Source organism: Doryrhamphus excisus, chromosome 9 (assembly GCF_030265055.1).
Source record: "Doryrhamphus excisus isolate RoL2022-K1 chromosome 9, RoL_Dexc_1.0, whole genome shotgun sequence".
Classification (NCBI taxonomy): Eukaryota; Metazoa; Chordata; class Actinopteri; order Syngnathiformes; family Syngnathidae; genus Doryrhamphus; species Doryrhamphus excisus.
The window spans coordinates 3,995,060-4,018,435 of record NC_080474.1 but is presented as its reverse complement, the minus strand read 5'-3'; the positions used below and the strand labels follow the sequence as shown (position 1 = coordinate 4,018,435).

Here is a 23,376-nt window from a genome sequence, read left to right as displayed (position 1 = left end):
GAAAAGTGCAGTTTGTGGGAATTTTATATAAATGCATGTGAAATATCTATTTTAAAAAATACTATTAAAATAAGTGCTAGTAAATAAATCAAAAAGTGTCTATACATGTATTTAATTTTGTATTTCCCTTTCCACAAATGTCATTGTAACCTGTCACATTTGAGATTTCTTGATTAAACGGGCACTTCAAATAAAAGGTATTAATGTTAAAAACAACAAAACACTACCTTGGTGTGGTAGCAGCGATAATACAGGAACAGCATGTCCTGGAAGTGTATGATGTCATCGTGTGACGTAGGCGGAAGCGTGTCGTCTCTTCTCGCGATTTCATTTGGAGCACACGGGATTTGGGAAACGAAGGAGGGTTGTGGCTGGCTGAGAGGGTAAGTGTCCACACAAAGTGGGGATGTTTACAACGCTGTTGTATGTGACGCTGTGTCCGGAACCTAAATATCGTCAGTAACATTGGCTGCTCTTGAAATAAAAACCCGATATCCCCTTTGTTGTCAGGCTATTACATTCCAAATATGGCGACGCTTGTATGTTCACGGACGGCTTCGGCTATTTCATGGAAGCGACTGGAGTCTCTTCGCGATAATATGATGGATTGTGTGTTGTATTTTCCCCAACGTTTTTAATTGAAAACATCGAATGGTATGAGAGATAACCGTGTCTGTTCTTCGTCGTGGACTGTAACAATGATAGTAAAACGGAGAGTAGTGTTGTTTTGATGAGCTCAGGTGTCAACAACTGTAGTAACCGCCCATTTTTGACTTGCTTTGTGCACATCTCTCCTCTTTTGAAGGGGATATCTACTGATAAACATGTAGTCATTTGAACGAACCCTCAAAATACAACTTTTTTTTTCCCATCCCCTCTCATTTCAGGGTGTCAAAACAGGAATCCCTTAATATGAGTGATGATAAACCTTTCCAATGCACTGCACCTGGCTGTGGACAGGTAAGACACCTGCCTTTGTTGCCTTGCACATAACAGGACTGCAATCTACTTGTGGTGGTGGCTTTTGCATGACGCATTTGCATGCAATTGTAATGGATGCAGTCAGAGTGAGGAATGAAATGAAAAAAAAAACATGAAAAGCAAAAAAAAAATGTTTAAAACTATGAATTTACTTTCTTCCATAGCTTCTTTTTGACATTTATTTCTATTTCACAAGAGTGGGCTCTGTAAACTTGCTAAATATAATATAGTACAACTTTTTGTGTGTGAGTTGTGTTTAGAAGTGGAGTTAATGAAAAGCTACATTTACAGACATTCTCATTATAATGTGTTTATGAACGTGGAAGAACAGCCAGCGACAGGTACATTACATTTCACAAAAAAAAATTATATGTGTATTATTATTATTATATTTTAATGTTAATATGGATGGATATGTATTTGTGGTGGGCTTCTGGAAAGTCTGCACGACTTCCTCTATTAATGTTCAGTCAGGAGATTGAGGGTTTGAATCTCTGTTTATGATTTTCTGTGTGGAGATTTCATGTTCTCCCTATTCTTATCTGTGTATATGGATGTTAGAACTGCAAGATAACAACAAAATTATTATGGCCAGTCTGCAAAAAATGTGTAGAAAATATGTCAAAACAGTTCATGTGTTTTGTGTCACGTCATTGTCCTGCTGGTCTTCACAGAGATTCACAAACGAAGACCACTTGGCTGTCCACAAGCACAAACATGAGATGACCCTCAAATTTGGTCCAGCAAGGACCGACAGCGTCATTATAGCTGGTGAGATTTTGTTAAATGTGTAGGCACGAAAACCATATAGAAGGGGTGCCCAAAGTGCGGCACGTTCTAAAAATGTAATTTAACATGAAAAAAACCCTGCAATTATGGAAATAATAAGCACAATAACATCATTTTAGGAGCATAGAGTTGTACTATGAAAAGAAAAAGTCATAACTTTTGGAAAATTAGACTGTGGAACAATTTCTAATATTATAGAAATATTATATTAATTATTAATTACTATAATAATATTATAATTATAATTATTATAATAGTTATTATTATAATAATATGGAATAAAGTCAAACTATTATGGTAATAAGGTCAGAATTACGAGAAGAAAGTTGAAAAAATGTGCTGTCATTTTATGAGGATAAAGTGAAAATATTAAAAGTTGTAATTTTACAAGAATAAACTTGTAAAATAATGTCTTGATTACTAATGTCATTTTCAAAATAGATTTATTTATTTTATTTATTTTATTTATTTTATTTATTTTATTTATTTTATTTATTTTATTTATTTTATTTATACTATTTATAAATAGTATAGTAGCTGCACTTTGGACTGCATTACAGTTTAGATAAAGACATTTTATGAGCGTGCCATCAAGATATATTTTCATCAAATTTTGCACATAATCATCAGATGAAAATCGATTTTCTGTAAATGTTTTTTCTTTTTCCATTGCAGACCAAACTCCCACGCCAACACGCTTTTTAAAGAACTGCGAGGAGGTGGGGCTCTTCAATGAACTCACCAGCCCGTTCGACCACGACTTCAAAAAAGCGAGTGAAGATGACGTTAAAAAGGTTGAGCTTTAACCCAGACGGCTCTCTCTCCGACTTCCTGTTGGCGCTCCTGACGTTCACTTGCATTTTCTCTAGCTGCCGTTGGATTTGTCACCCCTAGTGACCCCGGTCATACGCAACAAAACCGAGGAGCCCGCGGCTCTGGAGGCTCATCGAGGTAGCCCGCTGCCTCACCCAGAATCCACCACAAATGATGACAAGGTGAATCTTGCTAATCCAAGTCAAATGGTCCGTTTCTTTTGGCGCTTCTTTAAATCCACTAATACTAATACCCATGTAGTAATTCATTAGATCATGACCTGAGTCCAAATATGCTTTGTTCTGAGAAGTTGTTGTGTGTGATGATTCACATTTCTCTCCTCTCTTCATGTCTTTCCACTCTGAGCCAAACAGACACACACAGTATTGTCTGCCGTTGCTGCAGCTAAGATGTTGTGTGATGTTTCCAGGACTTATCTTTGCAGCCAGCCTCACTGCCAACATCCACTATAGTCCATCCTGCATCCCTCCAAGTTCCCAATGTACTCCTAGCAACCTCAGAGGCTAATGTTGTAATACAGCAAGCGCTCCCATCGCCAACATCTAGCTCTGTTATTACCCAAGTCCCGTCCACTAATAGGCCTATAGTGTAAGTAACTCAGAATGTCCCTATTAAAAACCACAAGATCATAATTAATTTCTGAATCATTTCATTTTTAATTTGGATTTTGTGTAATTTTGTCTTAAGTTGGGGCATGTGCTTGTTTTGATTTTCATTTAAGTGCTGTTTGCAGAATATTAATTTTGGCTGCAGTTGTTTTTTTTTCTTTCAAAATGGACAATGCCTTCTGTGTGCTCCTATTGGTTAATTCAGTCATTTAGACCAGGGGGTTCTTATATGGTCTCGACCTGGGACACGCAATGATCATTACGGCACGACCCATTCTTATTGAAATCTCCTTTGTCATCTTTTTAAACACAAACACATACAAATCATTACATGTCCAATGTGCTTTTTAGAGGATTTTATTCCAAAAATGAGGAGATATGTAAAAATAGCACTAAATAAGACCCCAATGCTAGATATTTGACACACCTGCAATGATATAATCAATAGAAAATGTCATATATAATACATACATTACATTTTATACAGTCGGCCCTGGCAATATCGCAGTTCGATTATCACTTTAACACTGCATGAAGTCAGCCATGGCATGTCTAACATGAAAACAAGTTTTCCTCTCATACCGTGAGGAAGTGGTAATTTTGTGGCTTAGTTTAGTCGAAGTGGAAAGGTGACTATAATTTAATGTTCTTAACAACCGTGTTTAGAAAGTCTCTAACTACGGAAGTATTAAATTCATGTAGATGTGGAAATCCATTGAACGCGGTCGGGTCTGGGACAAATGAACTGCTAAAAATGATTGACAACTGTACATTATATATGAAATATAAAAACATAAATGTTGCTCAGTTTTACTTTAAAAAAAAACAAGTCAGATTGAACAGGTTGAACTGTATATTTTATACTTTAATTTTGACGAGCTGGCTGTGACCCACCCCTGCCAAGTCAAGTTAAATATGCATCACACATGATTAAAGGTGCATATGAAGTATAAAATGTACAGATGTTCCCCAATGGTGGATGATAATGTAAAAAAGTAGATCCATGAACACATGGAATCAGGGATATGGTTTAGAAGTTATAGATCAAGTTTCACCTTTGCTTTCCACAGTAACTACGGTGCGTTCAGTGACTGCCAAACAATGTGGGAAATCTGAAAAATATTCTTATGGAAGCATAAAGGCGTAAATATTGTGGGATTTTTTTAAACAGTGGCGCATGTATGCCGTACACCTTTCCTGAATTATCACTCATTAAAAAGTTTAATATTTTTTAATATAAATTACATTTTAATACACATGTAAAAAAACAACTAATTAATTAGATAATTTAAATAAAAATTTATAATGTTTCCTACAACAACCCCAAAAAAAGTCCAGCCTATTTGAGGACTATGCAAATCATGTTGCTTGCGCTCAGTGGTGGTTTCTTCATTCTCTCATCAGTTGCTGCTTGAACATGACGCAATGTTTGATCTTTGCCATCACTCCGCCACAAATAAATGTATATATTTTTTTCCGTTATTTACCTTATGCAGTTCTATTCCTGACCATGATGTCTGTCTCCTGCTTTAGGCCAGTGTCTGGCACCTTCCCCGTGCTCTTACAGCTGCCCAACGGCCAGACCATGCCGGTCGCCATTCCAGCATCCATTACCAGTTCCAGCGTACATATTCCCTCTACAATCCCAGTGAGTGCTGTGGTTACATTTCCAACGTTATGACTCGGTGTTGTAAGAATTAAAGCTCATTTTCATGTAACTGGAAAAAAAACATCAAATGTGCAATAATAATAATAATACATTTTATTTGTATAGTACTTTTCAAAATACTCAAAGTCACTTTACAAAAGAATGGAGTTGAATAAAAGCAAGTAAACAGAGTGAAATATACATTAAAATACAACATTCATTCGTTAACACAGCTAAAACAAGACTAAAAGATCCTAAAGTATCTCCAGTCAATGATGTACTAATACTGTATTACTAGATTTGTTTTCAAAAATATATTAATTAATATGTGGTTGAATACGGCCTATTTTTAGTTTTAAAAAAATACACATTTTTTTTCATACTTTCATGGTTCAACATGGCTAAATGACATCAAATGAAATAGAAGGCATTCAGAAGACCCCTTCAAAGACGTCGGTGATGTAATGATATGTGGTAACGTACACTGGTCAATAGGTGTCAGCAGACACACACACCAAACTTTATCAATGGGCTTTTATTACAAGTTTGAGTGATCTCAGGCACAATATAATCCTTAATCCATATAAAAAAAACAATCTTATTTGTCTTTTTTTCACATATATCACTTATATTGGGTAATAGGAGTGTAAAGGTGACTGTGGGTGTTATTAGGGCTCTCATATGTTAATAACCAGATTTACAAGGTCATGCTCTCACAACAAAAATATTCAATTAAAAAAAATGGAAGTCTACTTTGCGAAAATTCAATTATCACAATTGTGTCTTGAACCAATTAACCACATTAAACGAGACATTACTGTATTATTCATTCATTCATTCATTTTCTACCGCTTTTCCTCACGAGGGTCGCGGGGGGGGTGCTGGAGCCTATCCCAGCTGTCTTCGGGCGTAAGGCGGGGTACACCCTAGACTGGTCGCCAGCCAATCACAGGGCACACATAGACAAACAACCATTCACACTCACATTCATACCTATGGACAATTTGGAGTCGCCAATTAACCTAGCATGTTTTTGGAATGTGGGAGGAAACCGGAGTACCCGGAGAAAACCCACACATGCACGGGGAGAACATGCAAACTCCACACAGAGATGCCCGAGGGTGGAATTGAACCCTGGTCTCCTAGCTGTGAGGTCTGTGCGCTAACCCCTAGACCACCGTGCCGCCAATTATCCACTCTCACCATGCCTGAAATGAAACACTCAGGGAGATCAGGTGTTAGGCCCGGTCCACGTTTGTATTGGACTCACCAACCGCACACAAGTCCTCCGCAAGTGATGTTCAAACAACACTTAGTGATTGATTAATGCCGCATTTTGTCCTTGCTCGTCTTCTATTCTCTTGGACAGCGGGGACTATTTACGACTTTGGCGCTGCAGATTTGGCAGTCAATTTGGATCTGGGGGGTGAGCGAGGGAAGTAATGGACTTTGTACGGCTGTGACGAATACACAAGAATTGGCTGGAGCACAGCAGGAAAGCCGTCCAGAACACGATGTCATTTGTCCTTGTTCAAGTCAAATCAACAGTGTTGATTTCTAGGGGGGTACTTGCATTAACACTAATGTGTTTTGCAATCCCATTATGAGTCAAACTCGTGCTAGACTTACAAATCTTTGAAGACAAGATGAATATTCTGAAGCTCTAAGCATTACAGGAGCTGGCGGACCTCTAAGTCACAACCAGATCAGGTCTGAAACGACAGACCTTGCTTTTTATCCCCACACACACACACACACACACATACACAAATCATCACCCGCCTCCCTCCGTCTCATCAGCATCTCTGAGAGACGTCCGGTTCTGGCCTTCTGACTTGTGTCTCTCATCCCCTCTGCATCTCCCCTACCCATATGCTCTCTCGCAGCCAGGCAGAGGTTCATTAGCGCGCGCACCGCATCTCCATGTGGCGCTGCCTCCACAAAATAACAGGCCATCCAACATAATGAGGCTGAGATATGAGGGAACTCTGCTTCATGTGTGTGTGTGTGTGTGTGTGTGTGTGGGGTGGGTGTGTGTGTGATGCCTTCTACTGGGGGGAGACTAATTCTGTGCTGGTGTGTCTCTCTGTGTCTCTGCTGTCAGCTTGTCAGACCTGTCACCGTCGTGCCTAATGTCCCCGGCATCCCCGGACCCCCCTCGCCACAGCCCCAGCCCGCCCAATCAGAAGCAAAACTGGTATTTATCATCATTTCTTACTTTTACATGAAATATTTATGTATGTTACTTATTACCTATAGCATTCCCGCTACAGCAGTGTTCTGTTAGTGAGATGACCATCTCTCATTACCACCAACCAGGAAGACATTTTATGTTACGCAATGCTTTTCAGTGTGTTCTGAAGATATAAAACAGCTCAGAAGAGGCAGGTAATTAATGCAGGTAATTAATTGAGACACATGCCTGATTGTGTAGTAACAGGCTCATTAATGATAACGTGTGATGCTTATAGTATTTTGCCATACTTTGGTTATTTTGTTGCATTAGTGGAACCGCCTTTGTTTGTGCATTGATTACACATAGCAACACAGAAAGGAACGCTACATGTAGCGTTAACCTTTCCATACTCAAAAACAAAAACGCAGCATCACTGGTAGCATTGTGAGATTGATGCTGACTCACTGTGGATGAGTGTGGGTTGAAGCTAGTCGTGGTAGCTGGTATCTAGCCAGTGTGGTGTGGCAGAGGCGTCACTACGCCAGTAACGTAGTTCTTCGGCCTAACAATGTTAATAATAACAATAATAACAATGTCGCTGTAGCTTGGTTAATATGCAGCTCGCTTTTTGGAGTTCTTTTCAGAAGGCTTTATAGTCGAAATAGGTGACTCCCATTACATTCTTAGCTGTCCATTTTTATCTGTTTTTATATCTTTAGAATGGACAGAAAAACATGAGTTGATGATTGCCAAAATTAAAAAAAGCATAGTTTCCCTTTCATGATAGGTTAGTATTTTTATTTTTTAAAGGTATGTAAGGTATAACTATTATGATTATTATATTTATTATATTAATGCTAATTATGATATTAATTATATATAATAATATTGTTATATTTGCATATTTTACATAATAATAATATAATAATTATTATTTTAATTTTATTTTAATTATTATAATATTTTATTATTTTTAAAATATTTAAATATAAATATAAAATAATAAATAATAATAGCAGATTGCATGACAATTTTACAGATACAATAATACCAGGTGGACTGTTACGTGTAAAATATATAGTCTGCCCCTCCCCCGGAAATTTTGTTATATCAATGCGGCCCGCGAGTCAAAAAGTTTGCCCACCCCTGGTGTAGCCCCACCTTTTGCTCCAAGTCAGCTGGGATAGGCTCCAGTCACCCGTGACACTAATGAGGATGAGTGTTCTCGAAATGAAATATGGTGGTCTTGCAGTAAATGTCGGCATACGTTGAGTGTTGTGATGAAGCACGTATCAAAGAATCTGTAAATGTTCTCAGCGTGCGATGCCGCTTGAAATTAACGGATAAACTGTGGCCAGGAGGCATTTGCTTTGACAGGGAGAGATAGATCCCAAAGAAGGAGGAGGGTTGGGAATGGGGGGTGTTGTTAGGAATCACAGGGTGTAGCGATGACAAACACGGAGATGGTGTACATCCCTCCACAAGGGAGGGGGTGGCTACTAGCGAAAACCAGCTGGGGGGCATCCTGGCACACACTCAGCGAGGCACATTAAGTCAGCCTCACCCTGCACGGAACCTTTTTGTTCAGCAGAATCCTGCATGACCTGCATCCCCCCCACTTCCCTCCTCCCCTCCCTCACTCCTTCCATCTCTCTGCGCCTCCCACTGCACTCAGCTCATCAGCAAACACCTAATGAGCCCACGTCAAGGAAACAGACCCCTTCTCAACCTGCCCGCACCAGAGTCCCGGTGAGGGAGGGGAGGCTTGCGCAGAGACGGCGCTTTACAAGGACTGATGATGCTGCAAAGACCACAATAATGATAATTAACTTGCTGAATTTAGAAGATTATACTGTTAATTAGTTGCAAAATAAAGATAAGTAATACAGTAGCAGATGGTTGAATAACACCCATGAGAGGCAGGGTTATTACACTGATGAGGTTTCCATGGCAGAGATGAAATATGAATCTGACTGGCTTCCCCCTCTCTTCTCTGGGCCATTCCAAGAGAATAATATCTTCTTTCTGCCAGAAGAGCTTCTGGAAGGGTATTACACGATAAACTAATTTGCTAGATAGATTGGTCTGGCAAAGGTACTTGCTAGAATAATGCCCTCCTCTGTTTTCTCATGTAAATGTATTGCCTCTCACTTTGGTAGCATTTCGAAGGGCTCATTCACTTTCACCTTCTTGGCTCTGTGTTTGATGCCTTGTGCCTGTGGATGCTCGAGAGCAGCGTGTTGAGTTCTGTTTGCTACATGTGTGTGAGCGGCGTCTTCAGAACTTAAATTTTTGAATGGATTAGTTGATGTGCAAACTCCTATATTGTACAAAGAACACATGCAGGGTATATAAAATGCAGTCCTAAGAAGATCACATACAATAGTTCAATAAAACAGTTCTAGAACATTTTAGTTTTATCCTTGTGGTTGGTTGCAGCACACAGACTCCCTGACCTCTCCAGCATTCAGTGCATTCAATGATCTTTGTCCTTTATGATGGTTGCCGCAGTTGAGCAGTTTGGACCAAAAGAGAGAGAGACTAAAGGAGGTGCTGATGCAACTCCTCACCAATGGTTTAGGTTTGAGAGCAATTTTAATGGCATAAAAACGTCCACTACTCATTTACTGTCACACTGTATTTACATTGGTTGTTTGTCTATATGTGCCCTGTGATTGGCTGGTGACCAGTCCAGGGTGTACCCCGCCTTTCACCCAAAGACAGCTGGGATAGGCTCCAGCACCCCCGCGACCCTCATGAGGATAAAGTGGTAGAAAATGAATGAATGAATGTATTTACATCTACGTAACATGGCTTATTTACTATTATTTTGTGTACTATATTGGCTCATTTACGAGTGTAAATCCATTTAAAGCCTCAAGGAAGTATGCTGTCCAGAAAAGAACAAGGAACTGTGTGAATCCTTTATCTTGTTTATGTCTAATACATCTTATCTTCTATGATTGCATCTACTATATTGGGTAATACAAATGTAATGGTGACTATAGGGGTGTTATTTCATGTCTTGAGAGCTCTAATAATGTTAAAAATGTATTCTGAAGATTGTATACAAGTTTTCTATGCCATAACTACAAAACAAATCCATTTATACAAATTTGGCAGAAATTCACATATCACAGTAGGGTCTGGAACCGATTAACTGTGATAAAGGAGGGATTAAAAAGAGCGATTAAAATTTAGATTAAAAATGAGATTAAAAATGAAAATTCGTTTATTAACTAATTTTTTATGCCAAATAAGGCAGTGTTGCGTACCGAACAAAATTGATCACGGTGACTTGTGTTGTCTTTTCAGAAACCAAAAGGCTTGCAAAGCCAGCAGCTTCCTCCGCTAACCAACGGCGACGGCGGTGAAGTTCAGAGCAGCGCCATAACGCACACTGCTGCTCCCGCTTCTCCAGCCCCGATTCTATCCCCTTCACCCTCCACATCATCGCTCGCTCTGGCCCCTGCCTCTAACCTGCTTGCCCCTGAAGAACCCTCCGCACATTCCCTTCAGCAGCCCGCCACCTCAACCACGGAGACACCTGTAAGTACGCGCACACACTTTGGCTACTTTTAGCATCACATTAGTTCTTGTACAGGTCTCGTAGCTTCAGTGGGTAAAAGTTTTACTGATGAATTTGCAGGCTTCCCCGGTGCCCCCTGCACAAAACCCTCCAAGCACAGGGGGTCGGCGGCGCAGAACGACCAGTGAGGACCCAGATGAGAAGCGACGCAAGTTCCTGGAGCGAAACAGGGCAGCAGCCTCGCGCTGCAGGCAGAAGAGGAAAGTGTGGGTCCAGTCCTTGGAGAAAAAGGCAGATGACCTCAACTCCGTGAACGGGCAACTCCAGGTACTCATCGACTGTATTTTCCAGAGTATAAGTCACATCAGTCCAATGTGTCATGAAGAGGAATAAAATCACACATACTGTTACACAAGTCACAAGAGAAGATGATGAAGCCAGAGGGTGGGGTGAAATTCTGATTATTATTATTATTGGACATATGTTTAACTATATAGATAAGATAAAAACATAACCGTTAAATACCTGTAAATGTCAGAATGTTTCAGAACAGGGTTTCCAAAGTGCTGTACGGGGGCCATTTAGGGACTGATGTTGTTTGTTTATTCACAATGTCAAAATATTGGAAAAATCAGCAGTCATTTCTAGGAATATTGTCAAAATATTAAGGAAAAATAGTTCTAATCTAATAATGTAATGTCGTAGTATGAGGAAAAACATCATTTGAGTAGCGTAAAGTTACAATTTTAAAGAAAAAGGACAATTTGAGAAATAAAATTATGTTGTGGAAAAAGTTATATTAATATATATATATTAATTAATTATTAATTATTAATTAATTATTATTAATATATATATTATTATTATTAATATATATTAATAATAAATCTAAATATTAAGAGAAAAAAGCAGTAAAAAGAAAGAAGTTGCAGTTTTATGACAATAACTAATTACAGTTGCACATTACTTACAGGCTCAGCCTCCAAGGCAGAAGCATATTCGAAAGTATTGTGCCTTAACTGCGTCCAGTACACGTTGAATGATCTACGTATACATATTTTGATATATAAGTTGCAGGACCAGCCAAAGTATGTCAAAAAGTACTACATATTGTCCTGAAAGTACGCTAATGTTGTATGAATGCACACGACTGTCAAAGTGTAAACACAGACATTCCCTTATTGCGGTGATGAAGTCATTAAAGCCCATTAAGAGGAGCTCTGGTGCGACGGCGGCAGTGTGTGCGTGAGGCCTTTTGCGTCGATACGTGGTTGTCAATAAAGATGTATCCTCCAGATGTCAGCCGCGCACAAGCGTGTCCTCGCTTCTGTCTCAGCAGTTTACCGAATTGCCCCCCCCCCCAAAAAAAAAAACTCTCCAAAGGGAAAGGTGTCTGCTTGAACCTTCATTTTGCTGCAAGCAATTAAGGATGTGATGCTGACAAGTTCGAAGCAGTTCACGTAGCCGCCGTCTCTGTTGATGTGTTGAGTCGGGGGTGCGGCACATCACTGTTCCAGACAATTAACTAAGATGTGATGTTTATGTCGCAACGTCTTGTGTTTATGCACAGGCTGGAGGAGGGGCCAGGCATCAGGAAGGGGTACAAGTAGTTGATATTCGGGTGGAAAAACAAGTTGACAGAAAATGTCTTTTAAGCTTGTTTAAGATGAGTTAACAGTTAAACAGAGCGTTGACCCCCCCCTCTCCCCCCCAATACGAAAAAGCAGTGACACACGGAACAGGAACAAAAGGGTATGTTATGAAGTTTTTATTGTGACAATGATGACACTGACATGGTCCGGCTGATGAGCGGAACTGCCTCTAATGGTGCACAGTTATTTTGACATCATCCTTAACTGGCCTTTTAATGAGGCGTCCCCTCTCGGGACTCCCAGCGTCATACGAGCAAGGCCAGTTGACTGAAATTCCTTTAATTCACACTTAGAAACACGTTTACGTCTTGTCGTAGTCTCTGCGGTGTGATGCGGTGTTGCATTACAGCAGGGCTAATAAAGGTTATTGTGTCATGATAGCAAAACACCTCTTTACTTCTGAAAGTAACAAAACAGGAGTCTCATTCCAACATTGCTGATGTTGCAACTGCAGATATTCGCTCGTGTTTTGGACTTTCGGACTGCGTAGGTGCATCTACACAATGCTGTGACAGCCAATGTAAACGTGGCATCAAGGTTTCTGCTTTTACAAACATACCACATGCATATTTACTACATGCACTGTGTCACACTGAGAGGTGCCTCTAACTTCTGTTACCTTACAGCAGGGCTGGCCAAAGTGCGGTCTGGGGGCTTCTAAATAATAGTTGGGTACAGGAATAAACATTCATTCATTCATTTTGGGTGCTGGAGCCTATCCCAGCTGTCTTGGGGCGAGAGGCAGGGTACACCCTGGACTGGTCGCCAGCCAATCACAAGGCACATATAGACAAACAACCATTCACACTCACATTCATACCTATGGCCAATTAACCTAGCATGTTTTTGGAATGTGGGAGGAAACCGGAGTACCCGGAGAAAACCCACGCATGCTAACTCCACACAGAGATGGCCGAGGGTGGAATCGAACCCTGGTCCTCCTAGCTGTGAGGTCGCGCGCTAACCACTCGACCACCGTGCCGCCCCGGAATTATCACATCATACTGATAAATCCGGTAAGATTAAAAATAGGTCAGATAACTGATCATTTAAAAAAAAAACATGAAGATGAGCATATCAAATCAAAAGCTTTGCCAGAGACCTTTGTGGCGTATAGACAAACAACCATTCACACTCACATTCATACCTATGCACAATTTGGAGTCGCCAATTAACCTGGCATGTTTTTGGAATGTGGGAGGAAACCGGAGTACCCGGAGAAAACCCCCGCATGCACGGGGAGAACATGCAAACTCCACACAGAGATGGCCGAGGGTGGAATTGAACCCTGGTCTGCGCGCTAACCACTCGACCGCCGTGCCGGCCAGGAATAAACATGCAAATGTGAAATAAATGTGAATGTGAAAATTGTATTTTAAACATTAAAAAAAAAGAGCATGAGAGCCGGTATCGGAAATTTCAGTATTGATCCGCACATCACTTCTGTATGCAAGCATATTGTCATGACATGGTGCCTGTGCTTGATGCTGACAGTAGTGAATGTATTCAATCAATCAAGCCAGCGCAGCAGTGAAAATGGGTTACACAGAGCCCCCCCCCCCCCCCCCCCCCCCCCCCATCCCAAGCATTGTTTAAATCTGTCTCACAGTACTTTCATCCTTCCAACCCCAGCTTAACTAAACAGATGGAATCAAACACATTGGCGCCTTTTGAACTAATAGATTTAGCCACTCGGCGCCTCTTTAAAGGAGGAGAAAAGGAGCTTAAATCTGCCATCGCTTGTTCCGCGTACCCCTGGCCGCTTTAAATCCAGTTAAAGTCACCTTCAACGTAATGTGGCTCCTTTTTTTTTTTTTTTTTTTTACGACATGCAGAAATCCTCGCCTCCGCCGGGAGCTCTAACGGCCACGGATGTAAATCTCGGCAAACAATTACAACGGCGCTTCTGATGGTGCACATTTTTTGAACATACGTTGGATTTAGATGTTGGATTTAGTGCTGATTCATCTGCAGACTCCACAGATTATTAACAATATACGGTATGCTCATTAGCTTGACTATACAAATTAGGGGTGGGCGATACCAATAATTGACCAGTAATTATTGTAATTATTGCAAAGCTTTGCCAGAGACATTTGTGGCGTCACACTGGCTGCTTGGAGTGTGTGCCCAAAAACAGTGCACCATGCTGGGCCATCCCAGGTCGCTCCTCTCGCTCTATACTCTGGTTCTCCTGACCCCCATAGCAGCACGAGTATGTGTCCGAATATAGTGCACTTTGCTGGGCCACGCCAAGGGGCTCCATCCACTCTTAATACTTCTCTTCATAGTTCTCTTGAGGATATTTGATTAGGACAAGTTGGTCAAATCCTGATTATTGAAGTCTTTCTTACCTCCAAGTGTGCGCAAACTACAGTTAAATATAAATTAAATAAATCCCCTATCTGCACCTTTATCCAGATTCTCACAAAACTTGAATTGGTTCTTTCTTGCCAGCCCCCACGGGTTGTTTTTTTTTTAATATAAATTATTGACTAATTCTGTTAATTCTGTCTTCCTGTTTGACTTAAAAAGTGAACTAGTGGTAACCTTACACTCTGTAGTGTTTGATTATTATATTGTTCACTATTCTTTCCAGCATCGTTGACAAATATAACGATATCAACCATCATGGAGTTAGTGGATCCCTGCATATTAGTATTCAGCATTCGCAAGTTTGGCGATTTTTTAGGAATTTGCCCCCTTTTTTCCTTGTAATACATACAATTGGGCTGTTATTTGGTAGAAAAAACCCTGTCATTTACCCTTGTGTGGTGGTGATTCATAACAGGGATGTCCAAACTGTGGCCCAGGGGTAAATTTGGCGGTTTGCAACTGTTTTTTTTTTAATTATTAAACAAGAAAAAAAAAAAACACCAGCAAAACTGGAAAAAGATCAGTAACTGTACAAGAATAAAGACAAAATATTAAGAGTAACGTAATAATAATAATAAGAAATAAAAATGCATAAAGGTGAAATATTAACGATAAAATACTTACCAGTTAGTGTCCTGTGCACGTGCGACAGGATTGATGTGAAGGACATCTTAAATTGTATTCATTATTGTCTTGAAATTTGACTTAGTGAAACCCGTAAGGAAGGTACCCAGCATACCTTGCGGGTTCCAGATCCTAGTATTGCTTTGCATGTTGATTAGTGCATGAGTGACAGGATTGATGTGAAGGACAGCTTAAATTGTATTCATTATTGTCTTGAAATTTGACTTAGTGAAACCCGTAAGGAAGGTACCCAGCATACCTTGCGGGTTCCAGATCCTAGTATTGATTTGCATGTTGATTAGTGCATGAGCGACAGGATTGATGTGAAGGAAAGCTTAAATTGTATTCATTATTGTCTTGAAATTTGACTTGGTGAAACCCGTAAGGAAGGTACCCAGCATACCTTGTGGGTTCCAGATCCTAGTATTGCTTTGCATGTTGATTAGTGCATGAGCGACAGGATTGATGTGAAGGACATCTTAAATTGTATTCATTATAGTCTTGAAATTTGACTTAGTGAAACCCGTAAGGAAGGTACCCAGCATACCTTGCGGGTTCCAGATCCTAGTATTGCTTTGCATGTTGATTAGTGCATGAGCGACAGGATTGATGTGAAGGACAGCTTAAATTGTATTCATTATTGTCTTGAAATTTGACTTAGTGAAACCCATAAGGAAGGTACCCAGCATACCTTGCGGGTTCCAGATCCTACTGTTGCTTTGCATGTTGATTAGTGATCATGGTGCAGTTACTTAGTGTGTTCCTCTGGTGTTACCTGTGTACTTTTGGTTGCACCCTGAGTTTGGGTATAAATGTCAAGCTTATGTGGAGCATCGCACAGACTTGATGAGCAAAATGAAAAATATCTTTATGGATCGTCTCAATTGTTGTTGTTTTTTGGCCACTGACAGGTGGTCTCGGCAGGTAACCCCCGTGAAAAGCGAGGCTTTGTTGTACTTCATTTCCACATTGTGTCGGCGTCCAAACATTGCGGCCATCTAACAGTGTCTCCTGTCTCCCAAATAAGAGTGAAGTCACCCTGCTGAGAAACGAAGTGGCTCAGCTGAAGCAGCTCCTCTTGGCTCATAAAGATTGTCCCGTAACCGCCATGCAGAAGAAGTCCGGCCATCACGGTGAGTAATGCGCTATTATTCTCAGGCCCACGCTTGCCTGGACGGCTCCGAAATGAGCTCCAGCTACGCATAACCAGCAACAGGAAGAGATATTGACGCATTAGGACACTACCACCACCATTTTTGTCGAAACTTTGCAAAAGTTGACATCCTAAAGAACGGCTGTACTTTGAGATAAATCCCTTCTTTGCTACAATAGCGGAATCCATCCACAGGACCTCAGGTGCTGGCTGGATGCAATTTGTTCGCCTCAACCGAATTGTAAATAAGTCATAGTTTTCTAAGTAGGAATGTATAATATTGGCATAAAAATGAGATTTAGATTCATATCGGTATTGATTTTTTTTGCCGATAGTGATGTCGTTTCGGTGTGAGTGAAGACCTCCACACAGCAACAAGCATGAATTATTGCAGCGTTTGTATTATGCTGCACATATCCGTAAGAAATCCACAGTTGAGCATCTTATTTGATTTTCTTTTGTTACAATATTTATTATTTTACAAAAAAAAAATCGCATTGCAACAGAACAGGGCTGTCCAACCGTTTTCCAGCGAGGGCCGCATAGGGAACAATGAAAGGATGCAACTTACTAATTAGTATTAACTTTGCTCTTTTTTTCCCAAATTTATTTGATCTCAATAATTTTTCATCTCATAATTGTATGACTCTATTTCCAAAATATTTTGACTTCGACCAATCTAATTTTCCAAAAACAATATCATTTTGTTTATCTTTTGTCATAACTTTATGGCTTGAAAAAAAACAATATTTATAAAATAATAAAAACAATATATATAAAAAAAATCTACTTAATATTTCAACTCCATACTATGAAAATGTAATTATTTTTCCTCAAAATATTTGGACCTGCAACTGTTTTTCTCTTAATATTTGACTAATATATGACTTTATTCTTGTAAAATTACAGATTTTTTTTTCTGCTGTTTTTTCCCAATGATTTCAACATTTCTTCCTGGACATTTTCTTTTTCTTTTACTGTTTTATGCCCATAACATTCTAACTTTTTCTCCCAGCATAATTTTTCAAAAATTGCAATTTGAATTTGTATATTTTTTCCCATGATACTATTATTATGTATTTTTTTCTTGAATATTAAAATTCTATATTGCTGAAATAATAATTTTTCCACATAATATTACATTATTCTTGTAAAAATACAACGGTTTTTCTCACAATAGTTTGACTTTATTCTTGTAAAAGTACTAAAATGAGATTTTAGTGTTTGTTCAACCAATAAAATGCTCAGTATTTTGGCATCATAACAAGTATCCACCATCAACTAAACAAGTAGAAAGTACCTTTATTTATGTGTTTTAAATATATATATTTCTAAATGAATATACAGTAACAGGCAATTGGTTGCCTGAGTTTGAGAGATTTGATGGATATGCTCATAAGAACTCCTTCTAAGGTGTCCTCTGTACTTAATTATGCGTCACACTGCAGCTAACTGGGCTAGTAGCTCTCCCAGCTGGAGAGCGCACTTGGCGTAAAAAAAATCTAACCGTGAAATAATCTCTTTGACCGATCCAGTAAAAGTTCATCACGGCTTTCTCGGGCTCCTCTGCCCTCCAGACCTGGAAGCGCTTCCTCCTTCAATGTTGCTGCCCGGGCGAAGGAAATGACTCAAGACTGTCCCTCCGGTTAGGCCAACTTTTGTTGGCACGCGGAGGCGGCCATCTGCCTACGGCAAAGCCGTGAGAGAGCAGGTCCAAGCTTCTCTTGACGTTGTAAGTCTGCTCACCTGAATACAGGTCAAAAGTGACATAGCGACATAGTCCGAGTCACGACGATGCTCTCCAGCCATTGTGCTCCTTATTTCTGCACAAAATGGAGAGCAGAGCCTCCTTTTTTTTCCCTCCTCCCCATCAGCGGCCAATTAATTCAACGCAAGTGGCGAACAGCTGGTGGCATTTTGACTCCAAGTCTTCCCGACTCTCTAGTGTGAGCATCATTAAAATCAGGTGCTGTAATCATCTGTCGCTGCAGTCGTTGGCAAGGTAACCAAAAACAAACGGGACGGAGGGCGGGCGGGGGGTCCCCCAACACGTCCCAGAATGTAACACACCTCATGATGTAGATTTAAATGGACATCGGGAGCTTCAATTAAAGGAAGGCGTGCCGAGACGTGGCCTAACGAGAATGAATGTGTAGATCAGGGGTCTCAAACTCAATTTACTTGGGGGGCCACTGGAGCTAGGATCTGGGTGAGACTGGGCCACATCAGGTTTTCCAAAAAAAAAAAACAAAAACGCATTTATTAAAAACAGAATAATTTTTTTAGTGCTTTGGTTCCGATTTTCTACAATAAAAGCGCTGACAAAACATTCCACTGTTCTCAAATATCTTCATTTTTATTTCTCTACACAAAAAAGTTTAAAAAATAAACAAATCAAGAATAAAGAAAATCAATCAATCAGTAATAAATAAATATAATAATAATAATAAAACACCAAATAATAAAAACTTAAGAAACCACATATAGTTGGTGGGTAGACAAATTATTTTTTTCAGATTAAAATGAACAAAGCATTATTAGAGCCCTGTAGACATGACAAAACACGACTATAGTCACATTTATACTCTTTTTATTTACAACATATTGCGCAACTGCAGGGTCTTGAGACACATGCTAACTCGCAAACTAGAGAGCTAGCGACCTAAACGGTAGCCTCCAAGTTATTTCCTTTAAACTTTAAAAAAGCCAAAAACTTACCACTTCCACACGGATAGGGAGGATAACTATTAACAGTTATTTAACCTTTAACATGAACATTAATCAAACGTAATAATTTTTTCTGGGTACATGATACCATACAGCATACGTATCCAACATTAAACTTTCATATCAAGGCGGGGGCCTCAAACTAGTGTCCTGCGGGCCACATTTGGCCCGCGGGCCGCGTGTTTGAGACCCCTGGTGTAGATAGAGCGTTGGTATCTGGTTGTGTTAAAGACCTTCTCCTCCGCGCAGTCGCCGTCACCGTCAAGGACGAGAGCTGCGAGGAGATGTCCGTCCCCGGCAGCCCCCAGAGCGAGGCCATCCAGCACAGCTCCGTCAGCACCTCCAACGGCGTCAGCTCTTCCTCCTCCTCAGCCTCAGCCGGCCCCGCCCTGACCAACCAGAGCACAGACGAGAGCATGCCACCAAGCGGCGCCACCCAGTCTCCGCCTTCAGGGAGTTGATCATCACAAAAGCGGAGTTGAGTGCTCTTTAGTGTCACACACACACATACACACACACATACACACACACATGAAAGGGATTGTCCTCTTGCCTCACTTTGGACCATACGCTTTTTAATTTATTCTTCTTGCACTTTTATGTTAAGAGATGAAGAAAATAGGCACTTTTTATTTACGTATTTTAAAGCGTTCTTCATTTTAAACGTTTCATCTGAAAGGGATGGGATGGACATCATTGCTACACCATGTTGAGGCTAAATGGAGTGCAATGCTTTTCTGCAACCAGCAGAGGCGCTGTTGACTCCGATACTTTATTCTCGAGAAAAACTATCGGGAATACAGTCCATTCTATTTTTAACACAGCGCTCGCTCCTCCACCATCAAACCCTTATGCTAGCTTCACGTTCTCCGATTTTGCATCAACATAAAAGTGCAATATAAGTGATTATTCTATAAGATTCAGCTCCAGTGCCCTCCTCTTTTCTCTTTGTTTGCCATTTTACCTTTGCCACACCATAAGCTCTAAATATGCCTCACACACTTAAAGTAAAGTAAAGTACACTTTAAAGTAAACACATTTAAAGTATAAAATGCGTAGCAACTCACCACTCATCAATGATAATAAAGATGATGGATGAACACATGGAATGGGAGCCTAGAGGCTAACGATGTACTAATTAAATAATGAGTTTAATTAATATATTAATTTGTCTTCACCTCACTGCAAGCGTTGACTATCCAAGCTAGTGCTTTGTTGCCACACACACACCAAAAAAATGGTGCATTCAAGGACTGCCAAACAAAGTGCAAAATCTCAACGCTTGACGCAACAAAAAGTGAATCAGTGAGAATGAGCTTGTGTTCACCTCGCCGACTGTCGAGGCTAATGCTAACGTAGCCAAACAATCGTTACAGCGCATTCAAGGACCGCCAAAAAAAGTGCAAAATCTCAACGCTTTAATGAAAAATCATCGCAGACACATTAACTTGTGTTCACCTTGCTGATTGTCCGAGCGAGTGCTAAAGTAGTCAAATAAACTTTTGCATCTCACGGCACACAGCTATGATGTGTTCAAGGACTGCTGCCCAAAGTGGGAAATTTTAACGCTTAATGACAAAAAAAAAACATGATCAGTGAAACATAAAGACATAAACATGTAAAAATGGTGGACTTTTTTTAACATTGGCACATAGTATATGCAGTACATCCTACCTGTATTATTATCACCTACCGTATTTTTATGGTGCAGAAAAAACTGCCTATATGAAATACAGAAATTATACAAAAATTATAATGTGATTTTTCTATTTTTTTAACAAAAAATCATAAGTGTGTAGGGCTCCTATTGTATTAACGTCAGCTATGGCACTAACACAATATAACAATGGCATGGAAAGAGGAGTTCAGAACTAATCTTTAAGAAATCATTGACTAATCTGCCATTAAGGTTCTTTTTAGTTTAGCCCAGGGGTGTCCAAACCGAGGAGGTGCATACAGAAAATCATATTTAATTATTTATATATTTATTTATTGGCTTCCCATCCGTAGTGCATTTGTTTCTTGGAACAACGGCATGAACAGAGTGAGACCTTCTCTGAGTCTGGGTGGGTGGAGGAGGGGCCGCTAGCATGCACACAGAGTGCAGGAGTGGAGCAACGCAAAGCAAGAATTGAATTGGTAGATTGCAATATATATTGCATGTATTTTTAATTATGATGCCCATCAAAACATGTCAACTTTATTCTTTTTTTTTTTATTTAAATTTGATGTTTTTGCTGTTTTTTAGTGTTTCATTTACATTTGCCAATTATTAACTAACCTGGGGTCACATTTTGGACACCCCTGTCGCAGTCCAATGCCCATCCCGAGCCATTATTGTTACCAAAGTGTGTTTATTTTCCCAACATGATTGAAGCAATCACCTTTTTGGACAATTAAGGATGCGCTTTCTGTGTTTTTGCACATTTTGACAAATGTCGGTGTACTGTTTTTTTTTAATAGGAGTTCAGATATCCACACATGAAGTCGTGGCAGCTGTAAATGTCCGATTTTACAATAGGACGACTGTATGATTAATAAATGTCGGTGGCCGGGGTTGAGCTGTCGTTGCATTGTGCATTTAGAATGTGAAGACACGCCCCTCGCCTGTTAAACGTAGTGCGTTCTTTCATCAACATTCCATGCGTAGCGGTCGATTGTTTCCCGATTCGGTGATTGTAGGCCTCGTCGTCACGGCGACGTCCTCCTCATTCAACGCCATTCATGTCTTTGCACGGACGGTTAGCTGAGGTTTTCGCAGATTAGCACTGTGATGAAGGGGACTATGTCGCTTTGCAGAGCGTTTGCTGTGGAAAAGGACTGTAAATAGCTTCATGCAGCACAGCCCATGCTCTTCTCATGGAAATCAGTGATGCATCGTACTGTATGTTGTTCATGTTGTACCTGATCTTTCATAGGATTTCATAGGAACCGTTCAGATAATAATAATAAGTAAGAAACTTACTACTGTGTAGTCATCCGAGATAATATTCTTTGAAATTGTTGATGTGCATGGGGGTAATGATTCTCTGCGAGAATTCCACTTAGATCATTTTTCAGTCAGATAAATATCACCAAATAAGATTTGGAGTTTTAGTGAAGTGGGTGTGATGTCGTGTTGAATGTGTATTTGTGACTTGTGGAATTTTAATTGATAAGTTGTTGTAATAAAACTTTTAATAGCTCTTTCAGATTCATGTTTTTGCTGCTTCTATATATTGGTCACCACTCTTTTATTACTATGGATTAATAATCTGGAAGGATTGATCATCTATTATGTTACTGTTTTATCATTGTCATTTTCTTCATTTTTATTAAAACCACAAAATATATCGATTAATATGCTATGATAATATCCTTAGTATGGTATTGTTTTTTTTATTATTATTTTATTATTATTTGTCTTTGTGGATTGTCAATTCTGTTGAAATCATGACTAAATATATCATGCATTGATATTAAATTATGTTGTTTTTTTTTGCATTTTGTTAACATTTTCCAAATGTCCATTTTAGTTAATTAAATCATTACAAAATATCATATTTATTGATATTTTACTACATATTCCTGTGATATTTAATTGGGGTTTTCTCATTGGGATTGCCATTTTTAATTGGAATAATCATATATAATATAGACAAATATAATATTTATTGATATTATTTTTTGTAGTTTTATTTTCATTATTGGCATTAGTAAATTAATATTTTTACATCATGTGAAATGTAGTTTTATTTTTATTTTTTATTATTTACCTTGCCTCACTGGATTTGTCATTTTATTTGTTGAAATTATCAGGAAATATAAAATATATTTACATTCTATTATTTTTTCATTATAGTATTCTTTTTTTGTATTATTTTATTTTCATTTTTCTTATTTGTAATGCCATTTTATTCATTAAAACCTTCACTAAATATAATATTTATTGATATTCTATAATGTATTGTTATTTTGTTATGTTATCTGGTTAAGAAATGTCATTTTTATCGAATTTATATCTAAACACGATTGAAGAGTAAGTGCTTTGTGTTAAACTTCTGTAAACTGAAGACAAACTCTATATAGTATTAATAATACACATAACTGAAGTGACACGAGAGTGTCGTTCATGCAGTGTTTGTTGTTTTTGTGGCCTGTACTGCCATCTAGTGGTGACTTTGGAGCTGCACATTGACAAATGTTTCCCAAGTCGGTACTATTATTTTGTTAGTTTTACTGCACTGACGTTATATGTCCTGCAGGTGGCGATGCATCCAAATATATACATATAGAGAGA

General features: G+C 39.2%; 1 protein-coding gene across 4 annotated transcripts; it reads left to right on the top strand.

Moving 5' to 3' along the window:
* The first annotated feature begins 320 nt into the window (after positions 1-320).
* On the top strand, positions 321-22,549 carry atf2 (activating transcription factor 2). Of its 4 annotated transcripts, none has more exons than XM_058082361.1 (12): positions 322-383; positions 888-960; positions 1,656-1,752; positions 2,446-2,564; positions 2,640-2,765; positions 3,014-3,192; positions 4,746-4,860; positions 6,965-7,057; positions 10,352-10,585; positions 10,686-10,892; positions 16,245-16,350; positions 19,347-22,547. In XM_058082361.1, the coding sequence occupies exons 2-12, from the start codon at positions 913-915 to the stop codon at positions 19,556-19,558; spliced, it is 1,536 nt and encodes a 511-aa protein (XP_057938344.1). In that variant the 5' UTR covers positions 322-383; positions 888-912; the 3' UTR covers positions 19,559-22,547. The 4 variants fall into 4 exon arrangements, with proteins under 4 accessions (XP_057938345.1, XP_057938344.1, XP_057938346.1 ...); XM_058082363.1 differs by lacking the exon at positions 322-383 and adding an exon at positions 395-455 and having other exon boundaries at positions 19,347-22,548; XM_058082364.1 differs by lacking the exon at positions 322-383 and adding an exon at positions 496-654 and having other exon boundaries at positions 19,347-22,548.
* Positions 22,550-23,376: the final 827 nt, after the last annotated feature.